Raw genomic sequence first — 15,043 nt, forward strand, 5'->3', positions numbered from 1 at the left:
TTTGAGCAATCTGTGGCTGCTACTATTGCAGGCAGATGCTGAATGTAAAACAGCTGACTGCTGCCGCTTATGGTGTGTACTCAGTTGCTGAGCCCTCTCCATACACCTGCCGCAACCATATGATGTAATTTTACATAACGTGGTCGCGAAGGAGGTAATGCATTGTAAAGGCTATGAAAATGACAAAACTTCGTAATTTACGTGTTTTTAATATTATGCTCTATTCCTTAGCTGTTACATATGGTGATATCACCTCCTGCTCCGTCCTGCTACATTCTGTTCAAAGCACAGAGTACAGAGATCTCCTGTCTGTGCTTAAAACGGCTAAGCCAAAAGCTCTGCAGTGAGCTCTGAACAGTAATGTCATGGAGGTCATGGCCTGTGATCCTCTGCCATTTTTAGAGGGAGGGAGATCAAGGAGGGCACAAAAATACTGCAGGTTTCACAGAGAACAAGTCATCTTACCAGCTTGCTACTCTAGCCAGAGGGATGATTCGGGGCATTTCAACGTGCTAAATTACATCATAATACGTGAATCCATTGTCGTACTCATAGCCTCCGTAAAGTACACTGAGCCTATGTTATGTCAGTACCTGTAACATTACTGACTGCAAGAGAGTCTTAGAATAGCCCATAATAAGTCAAGTGGCAGGAATGGTAGGAGATGTGTGTGTGCAGTGATTTATCCTTCTTGAGACTGTATAGGAGTCTCAGGATGGTCTGAGCACTGAAGGTGGAAGTGAGTGAGCACTTCATCTTGGGAAATGTAGTCTAGAGGACAGAAGGAGAACTTGCAATTGTGTAAACAATAACAAACCACAAAGATGGCTGCAGGGGACTGAACTAGAGCTACTAAAAAATAATATAAAAGGTAAAAAGAGGGGTTGGTGACTTATTACAGACACAGTTAGATTTTTTTTTTAGCTTTTTTTTGTGCATGGAAAACCTTTTACATCTAATCCAACTGCTTAAATTGTCAGTACATCAAATTTACTTCCCACCACTTTGCTCAGCCTGGTTATCCTTTATGCAAGGTAAGCTCGTCTGCGTATGTCCCATTATCCTGGATTCCCCAAGTGCAGCGGTATAGACCTAAATTGAATATCGATCCTCCCAATGATCCATAGGTTAATACGCTAACCCTTGTGTTAGTTACTAGGGACTTTAAAATTTTGCAGTTATATTGGTGCTGATTTATATAACGATTATGTCTTATTATCACCTAAGTGTGATATGTAAGGGTCCAAGCCAACTTTTCAGAAGAAAGTCACATTGTATTGTGCATAATTAGTATTACTGCTCATTGAAAGAAATCCAATTTTTACAGCATCTAAATATATACCAGTGTGTGTGTGTGTGTGTGTGTGTGTGTGTGTGTGTATATATATATATATAAATATAAATATATATATATATATATATATATATATATATATATATATATATATATATATATATATATATATATACACAGTACAGACCAAAAGTTTGGACACACCTTCTCATTTAAAGATTTTTCTGTATTTTCATGACTTTGAAAATTGAGACACTTTCCTGTGTCTATGTAACATACAGAAGCAGCAGATGCATGGGGGACATTATATAAATGTACAGAGCAGTGTAGCTGTGACTCCAGCTCTGTGATGAGATAAATTGCTTGCTAGAAACTTCAACATGGTTCCTTTTCTCTCCCTGTGTCAGTGACTCTCCCTGCTCCTCTGTCCTCATCCCAAATCCCTTTTCCATAGGTTTTAATAGGTTCTGTAACCTGACAGCCCGCTTTGCTTTGAACAAGATGGATATCAGCTGTTTTTTTCAGAGTTGTTAATGAGTTTAGGAAGCAGAGGAGAGAGGAAGAAGTCGCTTGCTGCCATATAAACTATGATTAAAACATTGAGGTACTTAGCTCACAATCTGATCAAATTGCCAAGGGCTGCTATTAATTAGTGTTGGAGGCTATCTGTCCTTTATAGTTGTTGGCCTCGGCTCAGGAGATGTCAATCTATTAGTGTAGGTTGCCACCTGAAGAGTCTGCCTTGCCGCCGGCAGATGGGCTCATGCAGTGTGATAAAAATGTGCACTTTGAATAGCAATCTGAACCCGTCGATATCAGCGGGTTCAGCCGACATTAATCTAATGTGTATGGGGCCCTTAAGGGGCCTCCACACCACAGCTCCATACACTGTATAGTGGCCATTCTAGGGTACTGCAGCTCAGCCATTGAAGTGAATTGGTGGACAGCTGCAGTACCTAAGTGCGGCCACTATGCAGTGTACTGAGCCGTGCTGTCCCAGCACTGTGTACTTCCACCCATGGTGGAAACTGCTACCAGCTGATCCTAAGGATAGGTCATCAGTATCTAAGACCTGGGGAACCCATCTAATGAGAAACACATAGCACGTTATGAAATGCCACTCACCCTTTAAGGTTTTTAACGCCACACGGACCATGTCACACAGCCCAGAAACCTCCCAATAGAAATGATGGAATCACATGCTAGTGTGGCATCACGTCACTATTATGTTAGTCTGCACAATGCTTACAGTATTTAAAAAATAAATCCTAAAATGTAATTTTCATCACGAGACCTCGAGACTGTATGTGACAATGTCCTCTCCTCGGCGTTCCTCTCCTGTACTGGCCAGTGGTGACTGTGGTAAGAGATGAGCCGTATTTTGCATGCATACTGTGTTAACATTTTCTCCAATTCCCAAGGTTTGACACTAATGCCCCCAGTAACGTTAATTAGCTGTGACAATACCACTGCAGGACTCAGCATTGCTGCAAACTACACAGTCAGTCATTGTCAAGTGCAGTGGGCCATGCTCTGTGTCCGCAGCATAGAGCTGCTCCTATATCTTCTAGAAAGACAGCAGTGCACTCGCTTACTGAATTAACTCCGGCCTTCCTGGCACCTCAAGACATGGATTATTCCTGACAGTTCATGTGTCCTATTTAGCCTTTTCAAATTGATGGCCTGTCCTTAGGATTGGCCATCAATATTAGATATATGGGGGTCCGACTCACAGCACCCTTCTGAGCACCCCATCAATCTGCTGTTTGAAGGCCAATGTTGAAATTTTACAGAATAATGGTCCACACATAGTCCTCCATACAGAATAATGGGCCCACATAGTCCACCATACAGAATAATGGGCCCACATAGTCCTCCATACAGAATAATGGGCCCACATAGCCCACCATACAGAATAATGGGCCCCACATAGTCCTCCATACAGAATAATGGGCCCCACATAGTCCTCCATACAGAATAATGGGCCCCACATAGTCCTCCATACAGAATAATGGGCCCTACATAGTCCTCCAAACAGAATAATAGGCCCCACATAGTCCTCCATACAGTATAATGGGCCCCACATAGTCCTCCATACAGAATAATGGGCCCCACATAGTCCTCCATACAGAATAATGGGCCCTACATAGTCCTCCAAACAGAATAATGGGCCCCACATAGTGATCCATACAGAATAATGGGCCCCACATAGTCCTCCATACAGAATAATGTGCCCCGCATAGTCCTCCATATAGAATAATGGGCCCCACATAGTCCTCCATATAGAATAATGGGCCCCACATAGTCCTCCATACAGAACAATGGGCCCCACATAGTACTCCATACAGTATAATGGGCCCACATAGTCCTCCATACAGAATAATGGTCCCCACATAGTCCTCTATACAGAATAATGGGCCCCACATAGTCCTCCATACAGAATAATGGGCCCCACATAGTCCTCCATACAGAATAATGGGCCCCACATATTCCTCCATACAGTATAATGGGCCCCACATAATCCTCCATAGATTATAATGGGTCCCACATAGTGCTCCATACAGTATAATGGACCCACATAGTCCTCCATACAGAATATTGGGCCCCACATAGTCCTCCATATAGAATAATGTGCCCCACATAGTCCTCCATACAGAATAATGGGCCCCACATAGCCCTCCACACAGTATAATGGCCCCACATAGTCCTCCATACAGAATAATAGGCCCACATAGTCCTCCATACAGAATAATGGGCCCACATAGTCCTCCATACAGTATAATGGGCCCCACATAGTCCTCCATACAGTATAATGGGCCCACATAGTCCTCCATGCAGAATAATGGGCCCCACATAGTCCTCCATACAGAATAATGGGCCCCACATAGTGCTCCATACAGTATAATGGGCCCCACATAGTGCTCCATACAGTATAATGGGCCCCACATAATCCTCCATACAGTATAATGGGCCCCACATAGTCTTGCATACAGAATAATGGCCCCACATAGTCCTCCATACAGAATAATGCCCCCACATAGTCCTCCATACAGAATAATTGCCCCACATAGTCCTCCATACAGAATAATGGGGTCCCACATAGTCCTCCATACAGTATAATGGGCCCCACATAGTCCTCCATACAGAATAATGGGTCCCACATAGTCCTTCATACAGAATAATGGCCCCACATAGTCCTCCATACAGAATAATGGCCCCACATAGTCCTCCATACAGAATAATGGGTCCCACATAGTCCTCCATACAGAATAATGGGCCCTACATAGTCCTCCATACAGAATAATAGGTCCCACATAGTCCTCCATACAGAATAATGGGCCCCACATAGTCCTCCATACAGAATAATGGGTCCCACATAGTCCTCCATACAGTATAATGGGCCCCACATAGTCCTCCATACAGAATAATGGCCCCACATAGTCCTCCATACAGAATAATGGCCCCACATAGTCCACCATACAGAATAATGGGCCCTACATAGTCCTCCATACAGAATAATGAACCCCACATAATCCTCCATACAGAATAATGGGCCCCACATAGTCCTCCATACAGAATAATGGGCCCACATAGTCCTCCATACAGTATAATGGCCCCACATAGTCCTCCATACAGAATAATGGCCCCACATAGTCCTCCATACAGAATAATGGGCTCCACATAGGGGTGGTGGTTCTGGTGTCGCGGGTCAAATAAAACCACCCTGCTTGCCAGATGTGGCCCACGGGCCAGACTTTGACATGTATGCATTAGGGGGTTATCAAAAACAATTGTAAATGATTCACTATTTATAGAATAAGGGATAACGTACTGATCATAGGGGTTCTGACTACTAAGGCTACATTGATCCTGAGAACGGGCTGTGGATCCCAGGAATCGGGCTCAACAGAGTCCTGTCTTGCCTAGAGTTGAAATGCACATGCTTGAGCTCTGCTTCAATCATTGTCTATGGGACTGATGGAAATAGCTAAGTGCTGTGCTCTGCTCTCTCCTGCTGTCCGATAGACAATGAATGGAGCAGAGGTTCAGCAGGCTCACCTCTGCTCTATTCAAGACAGGACTCCATTCCCAGCATTGCTACAGGTCCCAGCCCCTATGCATAAGGGATATCCTATTATCTTGGGAATAACCCTTGAAGGTAAGCTGAGCAATACCTTTCACTGCCGATAGGAAACGTGTAGACAAGGTAAGTACGAAAAAACCTGGAAGACTATGTACACAGAGAAGAGACTGCAGCACTGCAGCCAGGGCCCTAAAAAACAGATGATCGGTGGGAGTGCCATAAATTGGACCCCCAATGATTTACCTTTAATGGCCTATCCTGTTGATAGGTTATCAATTTTACAAGGCTGGATAACCACTTTAAAGATAAACTATAGTGTTCCTTAAGACCCTCGTACTGCCAAAAGTATTGTACAGAGCACTGTCTCTGCGATTTAATCCGGTGTCTGATGTGAGAAAACGTTGGAGCCGCAATGATATGATAATTAGTCAGGACTAGTCTGGGAGGGCGTCCATTCTCCCAGACTAGTCCCAACCTCTAGTGTTGTAATCACGCCCACTCGGTATGATTGACATCTACAATGTGCCCAGTCATAGCTTCAGTACAAGAGCTCTCGCTTAGGCACACAATGTCCTTCACTGAGGCTAAGACTGAAGATGTCGGTCACCTGAGGTCTTGACTAGTCTTGAGGAATAGACTAGTCCTGGCTAATTAGCGTATCGTGAGCAGTGAAACAAAATTTTTTATGGCCCATAGCTCCCGAGTTTTGGCACACCGTTTGATAAAACTTGAGATAGGGCTCTGTATGATAATGGTGTTTTTTGAGAGGTATTTGAGAACCTCAGGTTCCCTTTAATGATAAATGAAGGTCACCAGGAGGCCATCGCAGATCTAGAAGAAAATGGATTAGACATCCTTCTTGTCGAATTGATGTATCCAACATCCAACTTCAGGCATTGGATTCATCTTCCTCGCTATCAAGTCTCATAGTGGTCACCTCAGTGTGAAAATATCTACTAGATCTGATGAATTCCTGTTTATGTTGCTTATAGCCCCCCTTCCTTGTAGTAGATTGTGGAAATATTCCGACCTTCCTCTTTGTAGCTATAAAAAATCATATTCATGGTTTTGTTATTTTCTCAGCAAACCCATTTCCAGAAAGTTAGTCTTGCACTTGGATCTCTAGAGAGGAAAAGCATTTCATAACATGTGGAAGAAACGATCTATGTATAAACTATTACACCTTGAGCAGATGTGTGCAACCCTTGGTTGATTTTTATTGTCCGGAGTATTGGGGTCTTTTTTGGCACCCAAAAGAAACTAATTACTAATGTCAGTACACAAACAACTTAGTTGTGGCCCTAAAAGAGGTGGCAAGATATCAGACTAGTCTATTAACTAGTAACACTATAGGCCCATCATCCATAACATTTAAAGCACCTTCTGGATGTTTTGTAGGTCACCTAGTGCTTCCAAAACTGCTCTGACCATCAAGTCATTGCCTCCACAAGACCTCTGAAGGTGTCTTGTGGTTTCTAGCACCAAGGTGCAAGTGGATCCTTTAAAGGGTTATTCTCTACTACTATCTTCAGGACATGGGGAATATTCTCACCAGGCTGAAGGTCCCATTGGCGTCCATCTCCAACTGCTGGGTATGTTCATGAGTCCGATTATTTAATATGTATTCTCCCTTGAGCCTATTGATAACTACCAAGATGCACTAGGTACTATACCTTCCCTTTGGCTCAGGGTTTAACCTATGGACTCAGATACTATCAGTATGTACTACTTATACGAATACCCTTGTGGCATAGTCACTGTTCATGATACCACATTGTAATTGGCGCCACTAGCTCCTCACAGCCTGTGTTGATCACATTTTTGTGCATAAATGTTAAATGGGTGTTTTTTGTTACTGATTTTAATCTTTATATGCAATAAAATTTGAATAATCGTTCTAAGCTATTGAAGGCTCCATTTTTCTCTTTGTTATAAATTATGGCATGTATATGGAGTTGTTTTTGGGGGACAAAAGGGGCTCTGTTCCCACTTTTGAACCTCTAATCATGATGTTTGTGATCCAAATGGGTTGTTGTATAATATTTACTATCTTCAGTAGCACACCGCTCCCCAGCCTCCCACTTGCCGAAAGCGGTGAATTCTTCAAGATAGGCAGTCTGGACTAGCAATATGGCTGTGCCGGTGGTCCTGACTGTGAACTCTCCGATGCTGCTAGTAGATGCAGCTTTGCCTCTGAAGAACATAGCCTCTGAGCTGGCCAGATTAAGAAGTGTGGTCACCTTCAGAGTGTGAGCGTGCAAGCGTACACTCCTTGCCTAGGAGAACGGCCACTGCTGATAAACTTCAAAGACGGCCGGTAACCAAGGCAATGAGCAATAAACTTTGCAATTAAAAAGTCCCTCTGTTCTCGAGAGCGGAGAAGATTTTTAACAAGAAGTAAATTGCAAAGTTGCTTGTATTTAAAAGGACTTTCGAATTTTACCCATTTCAAAAGTTGAGACGACCGCTTTATTTCTTGTAAGTTGTGAGGCATGGCCGCTGCCATGGAGGGGTGTACAAGGTTTAGGTGGATGGTACTTGTCATATTAACATCTATGCCAGGTCTCAAGGTTTCCCAGCAAAGCATGGCACTGCCTCAACTTCTTCCCATTGTGGTGTCAGCCAACCCCCTTCACCCACTGGTCTGGTCACGTGCCGACGCAGAAAACTAAATCCTGTATCGGGCACAAAACCGGATCTGAAACTTCCAGGACAAGAGTGGCTATTAAAGGGTCGGGCTATATTTAAAGTTCATGTTTTTGGCTGGGCAATCCCTTTAATGTTGGGTAGCTGGAAGTCATTGCTAGTTTTGTGCTGTGCATAGTGTATTATGGTAGGCTCGGACTGGCCCCCGGAATATAGGGGAATCCTCTGGCGGGCAAAGATCTTGCATACAATAAGCTTTATTAACACTGGACATCACCTTTAATGGATTTCCAATTGTAAATGTCATACATTTGTTTTTTTTGGATTGATTCTCAGTATATATTTGGTTGGAGGTAGGGGAGGGGGGTCGCGGATCTATGGATCTACAAAAAAAGGATTTAAATCTAATCTGAATTTAACCATATTCTTATTTTTCCACAGTCTCAGCCAGTATCTTCTCTTTCATCGTCTACTGAATTCCAGACGTATCATCACTTTTCATCATTAATTACTTATAAAAATTTAAAAGGGGCTCCGGAGTACATCCAAATGAGGGCAGAACGGAGAAAAATGTATAATTAGCAACTGGAAGATGCAAATGTATTTCCTCTCAGGGAGATTACACGAGATTGTGCTCTGCTCGTTGCGTAGTTTGTCTAGCAGAGCATTGATAATGAAATATTGTCAGGTCACTGAGTAATTCATGACAGCCAGCATTATATAACAGCCCCGAATGTCTGCTGTAGCTCCAGTCTGTCACTGCAATACTCCACACTGTTCAAATCCTATAAATTATCCAGGAAACATTCTGCCGCTTGTTACCATGAATATTGTCTTTGTTTAATACAACATTACACCATTATATTCACACAGGTCATACCGATCATGTACCGGGCCTTTGCTATAAGTGGAGGTGTCCAACTGTTAAAAAAAATAATATGACACTACTATTTATATGGACATGTAGCTCTTTCAAAGACAGATCCATCCATACCTTTAAGTAGACAGTCTGTTTCTCCATTCCTGAGAAATCAGCATTTGAATGGCTATGCCTCTGTCACTCCAGCTCTATACCCCGCCAGTCTGTTTCTTCATTCCTGAGAAATCAGCATTTGAGTGGATATACCTCTGTCACTCCAGCTCTATACCCCTCCAGTCTGTTTCTTCATTCCTGAGAAATCAGCATTTGAGTGGATATGCCTCTGTCACTCCAGCTCTATACCCCGCCAGTCTGTTTCTTCATTCCTGAGAAATCAGCATTTGAGTGGATATGCCTCTGTCACTACAGCTCTATACCCCACTAGTCTGTTCCTTCATTCCTGAGAAATCAGCATTTGAGTGGATATGCCTCTGTCACTCCAGCTCTATACCCTGCCAGTCTGTTTCTTCATTCCTGAGAAATCAGCATTTGAGTGGCTATGCCTCTGTCACTCCAGCTCTATACCCCGCCAGTCTGTTTCTTCATTCCTGAGAAATCAGCATTTGAGTGGATATGCCTCTGTCACTCCAGCTGTATTCCCCGCCCATTGCTGCCTCCTCCTGCTTGACTTACAGCTTATTTGCTGTGTGATTTCAAGCAAAGTTGCTGTCAATCAAGCAGGAAGAGGTGGCGCCGGGTGAGGAATAGAGTCGGAGTGACAGAGCCTTGGAAAGAGCTTCCATGAGCCAAAAGCACTTCAGCCTCATTTGCATATCCATTCACATACTGATTGCTCAGTAGCAGAGTGTCTAGATAAAGGTAGGGGTGGATTTGTCTTTGAAAAAGCTACATACGCATATAAATAGATTGGGGGTGAAATCCTGATGACAGACTCCCTTTAAGTAGTTGTACAGTCCAATAGCACAATACTGATGGAATACTGATTAGATTAATTGTGGTCTGACCACTAAATCCCCCCATCGATACTATGAATAACTAGTTAATCCTTGGTTCTTAAAGGCCCCGTCACACTTAGCGAGGCTACAGCGATCCCGACAACGATACGACCTGTCAGGGATCATTGCTGCGTCGCTATGTGATCGCTGGTGAGATGTCAAACAGGCAGGCTCACCAGCGATCAGGGGAGCAGCGACATCGTGGAAAGAATCTTTCCACGATGTCCTGCTCTTGGTTACCAGCCTGCTGAAGCAGGAGCAGGCTGGTAACCATGATAAACAGCGGGTTAGTAGGGGCACACGCGCACCTAGTAACCCGCTGTCTATCATGGTTACCACTCTGCTACGGTGAGCGGTAGGTTACCGCACACTTAGCAGAGTGGTAACCATGATAAACAGCGGGTTACTAAGTGCGCGTGTGTCCCTAGTAACCCGCTGTTTATCATGGTTACCAACCCGATCGCTGGTCACACACAGCGATGTGTGCTGACCAGCGGGAGGGCTACGACCAAAAAATGGTCCAGGACACTTTGCAGCGATCAGCGACCTCACAGCAGGGGCCTGATCGCTGCAAAGTGTCACACATAGCGACATCGCTGGTGAGGTCGCTGTTGCGTCACCAAAACCGTGACTCAGCAGCGATCTCGCTAGCGATCTCGCTATGTGAGACGGGGGCTTTACATACACTGATCAGCCATATTGATAAAACCATTGACAAGTGAAGTGATTAGTATTGATTAGCCTGTGAATCAATGAGAGGAGATATATTAGGCAGCAAGCGAATGGTCAATTCTTGAATTTAATGAGTTCCAAGCAGGAAAAATGGGCAAGCGTAAGGATCTGAGCCAAAGGGCCTGATGACTAGAAAATTGGGTCAGAGTATCTTCAAAATATCAGGTCTTTTAGGGTATTTGTGGCATGCAGTGGGTAATATCTATCATTAATGGTCCAAGAAGGACAACCGGTGTGTCGGTAACAGTTATGGGTGCCCAAAATTCACTTATGCCAATGGGCAGTGAAGCGTAGCCGCTTAGGTCTATTGTGGCACAAACTGCTGAAAAAGTTTCTGACTCTGACCAAAAGTATCAGACTGGTCAGTGTGCCTATGCTGACCCTTGTCCACGGCTGAAAGCACCTACAATTGACATTTAAACATCAAACATGGGCCATGGAGCTATGGAAGAAGGTGGCGTGGGTTTTTGAATTTTGATTTATTTTACATCATGTGGACGGCCATGTGCATCACCTACCTGGGGGGAGAGATGACCCCAAAATGCACGATGGATAGAAGACAAGCCAGAGAGGAGGCAGTGTAAGGCTCTGGGCACTGTCCTGCTCGTGATCCTTGGGTTCTGGCATTCATCTGGATGTGGATGACTTTCTCATATATCACTTACCTTAAAACCGTACAGAGCAGAAATTGTTCAGGAACAGTTTGAGGAACATATCAAAGAATTCATGTTGATGACTTGTCTCCAGATTCAGAAGATCCCAATCTGACTGAGCATCTGTCGGATGTTATGGAAAAACAAGGCTGATCCCGGGAGGTTAGGAGCAGACCCAGACAGCATGTTATAGACCCAGAGAAACTCCGTGCCTGACAGCTCTCCTTGTATAAGTGTGAATACAGAGATCTTTGGTGACCTGAGGGACCTACACTATGTTAGGGAGGTGATTTTAAACTTATGAATGATTGGAGTCTATGGCAATTTTGGACGTTATAGTGATCCCGCGCTTATGTGATCCCACTCTTATGCCTATTTTTGTCCTGTTGCACCAAGGGGTCAGAAACTATTGGTATCAAGTTAGATAGTTTCATAGTCGTTACTTCCCGATCCACCTGCCAGATGGAGAAGTTGGTTGATTTTCTGCCTCTCCAAGCACTGCACATTAGTGCCACACTGTCTGCACCAACCACAGCTGTAGTGCCACTTTTCTCTGTGAGGTCCATTGAATTGTACATACACTAAGATTCGTTGCCTTTTCCAAAGAGCGGAGTTTCTTTGCGATCATCGGAAACCATGAGTTCCGTCAATTTCCCTTTAAAAATATTATTTATTTTATTATTATTGAATATTATTATTTGCATATAGTACAATATATGCACAGTTTATTAATAGTTTGTACTTAATTCTGTACACTCAGTAGCTAGGATAGATAAATCTTCTTTCCTGTTGATTTTCCTTGACCTGTCCTAGAACTTCTCAGGCGCCTGTATTAATACAAATGGCATTCTGCAACTGCACAAACGCTGCAATCGCCCGGGGACTGTTCTGCTTCTCGTCTGGTTGGCTGATCTTCTTTATGACGTGGGACGAAAATGCTGTAGAGTAAAGCAAATCTCCTATGTACCAGGCATAATCTTTCTTTATATTACAGAAGCAGGGAATACTGTTGATAACTTATTAAATTGACCCTTTCGATGATTTTTTGCACTTGATGCTCATACCGTAGCTCCTGGCAGGCTTGTGGATGCTCTAAGGTGACAGAAGACCACAGCCACGTATTTTTATTCTACTTTCTTTTTTTTTTCATTAGGTACGCTGTGATCCGGAAGTCCAAGAATTACGCCAGTGGCAAAAAGATCTCAGAGAGAATAAAGATATTAATAAAAAAGTTCAAGAATTCTGGGAAAAACAGGAATCAAAAGGTACGTTCAGTTTCCAAGATGTAAGTAAAAATGTATCTAACGTAGAGTATCCAGAGATATTTAGACAGAGAATTTCCGAATTTCTGATTAATTAAGGAGGTTGTCTGACATCGGACAAAAATGGGGCAATGATGTAAAACAACAAAATAATCATTAATGACCTGTTCAATCCCCTGATGCTTCAGCTCCACCACAATGGATGTCACTGTCCATAAGACTTGACCACTGTGCCATCGACCTTAGCAGCGCTACTCAGCCCAGTGATTGTCTGCAGCCATCATGTGTTGCAGATGGGCTGTGGCTGCTGCAGCCCTTTTAGCAAAGTCTGAGAGAGCATTGGTGAAGCGGAGCTGGATTGACTAGTGTTTCGCAGGTAAGTAATGAATTTTTTACTCCTTTGCCCTAATTTTGTCCAATCTTACATAACTCCTTTATATTGTACCTTTTTGTTGTATCAAAATACTCTTAACTTTATTGACTTTTTTTACTCTTGATTGGTCCCTTTGAGTAATAACAATAGCAACTAGAAATGGGTGACACTGTCAGAGCGGTTATTCCGGTGGTGACTGACACTGTTACCCCCACCTACTCCAATCTAAGGGGCAAGCCAAAACCTCAGAAGACTTATTTTCTGGAAAAAATAGAAGAGGAAGGAGTTATGGATCTAAACCTCTAATACAAACTAGATAATGGTCAGCTGATTTATTGGACACACGTAATCTGTCAGCACAAAATGACTGTTCAAACTAAGCGCAGGTGCTCAGTGCATCCTTGGCATGGCTGAGCAGTTCCATGCACCTTCCAACCTCCTTGTTTTGCATCCATCTTCGCTCCCTTCTTCTGAGTTGTCCGGCTTTGGGGTACAAGTTTGCAGTCGCTCTACTGCGCGTTGTGAGGATTCTCCGGTGCCGGCGCTGAGAGCAAGCGGTTATGTGATATACATACTCCTGGCCACATTCTGACTAGACATGTCCGGCCTTGCTCAATAGACTTGTACTGTGCGAGGCTGCACACATCTAGTTTGCACCGAAACCGCATGAATGCAAATCACATACTTGTGAACAGGCACCTGTCCGCTTCCAGAACCGCACTGTAAAATGCAGACAGCTTATACACTGCACACTGTGAAGAGTCACAACTCTGCAGTCACATAGAATGACTGCAAACTTGTACCATAAGGCTGGACAACCACTTTAATTGACAGGTCTGGCTATACAGGAGTCAGAGAAGGGTACAGATAGATGGGAACATACACTGCACTGTTTGGCTATGTGCTTGGTTTGAAAAGCCATTTTGTGCATCAGGAACGGGCTGTCATGTGACCGCAGGTATGCGATTTGCATACTTCCGGTTACATTCCAACTAGACTTATCTGGCTGTGCTCAATACACTTGTGTTGAGCAAGGCCAGATAAGTCTAGTTGGAATGTATCTGGAAGTATGCAAATTGCATACTTGCAGTCACATGTCTAGTCGGCACATGTATGCAAATCGCCTCGGAGAATTCTCACAGTGTGCGCGTTGTGAGGATTCACAAGTCTGCAATTTCATAGACTGACTGCAGATTTGTAGCCTAAGGCTGAACAATCCCTTTAACTAAAGTTAAATGAATAGGTGCTAAATACTCTGCTATTCCACCCAGCAGCCACCATTACACTGTGTATCCAGTTCAACATGAAAAATTTGGTGAAAAGTCCTCTTAACATTGCATCTGATGAATGAGTGATTTGCTCGATGGTCAGGTGTTGCCGGTCTGATCGTTCTACGATCATTGGCTCGTCTAAATAGGCCATAAAAACAGGCCAGTAATGTTTTGCATTTCGATACACATCTATAACACCTTTAGAAGTTTAGTGCAACTTTACTGCCCTTCCTCTTACCTGGCAGGTAAGAGGGGGTATACCGCTCCTGCGCAGCAGCCGCAGACCACTGTCATGACCGATGAAACGGGTCGTGCAAATAAATTACTTGTGGGACCTATTCCCATTGTTATTTACTTTCCAGCTTGGAGAGATAATCAGTTTGCTTGGTTCTAAGGCTGTGTGCCCACGTAGCGTTTTTCAAGCGTTTATGCTGCGGAATTTCCGCAGCGGAAACGCTTGTAAAACGCATGTATATCCGCACCCCATGGTCCCCAAGGGGATTCCGCATGTTCTATGCACATGCTGCGGATTTTTCCGCATCGTTTATGCTGCGTACAAAAATCCGCAGCATGTCATTTAATTTTGCGGAAGCGCAGCGGAACTCCCGCCATTGACTTGCATTGAGACGCACAGAAACCGCGACTGTACATTTTTACAAGCGGCTTCTATGCGTCTCTATGTGCGGATGGTACCCAGTTCTGGAGGAGAGGAGACTCTCATCCAGACCTGGGTACCATTGTACCTGTAAAAAAAGAATAAAATAACAAATAAAGTTTATACTCACCTGTCCGGCGTCTTCTCTCTGAATGCCAGCAGCGCTGAAGGACCTTCGGTGACGTCACAGTCATGTGA

At 43.7% G+C, this 15,043-nt stretch overlaps 1 protein-coding gene across 2 annotated transcripts in view; it reads left to right on the plus strand.

Moving 5' to 3' along the window:
• The window catches only part of IQCK (IQ motif containing K), a 100,143-nt gene that overhangs the window by 60,503 nt on the left and 24,597 nt on the right, over positions 1-15,043 (plus strand). For both annotated transcript variants that reach the window (XM_073647614.1, XM_073647615.1), the window contains exon 8: positions 12,438-12,549. In XM_073647614.1, the coding sequence (XP_073503715.1) occupies positions 12,438-12,549 (112 nt within the window). The remainder of the gene's footprint in view (positions 1-12,437; positions 12,550-15,043) is intronic.

The sequence above is a fragment of the Phyllobates terribilis genome, unplaced genomic scaffold (assembly GCF_046119375.1).
Source record: "Phyllobates terribilis strain yellow unplaced genomic scaffold, ASM4611937v1 Scaffold_9__5_contigs__length_417890890, whole genome shotgun sequence".
NCBI classification, from domain to species: Eukaryota; Metazoa; Chordata; class Amphibia; order Anura; family Dendrobatidae; genus Phyllobates; species Phyllobates terribilis.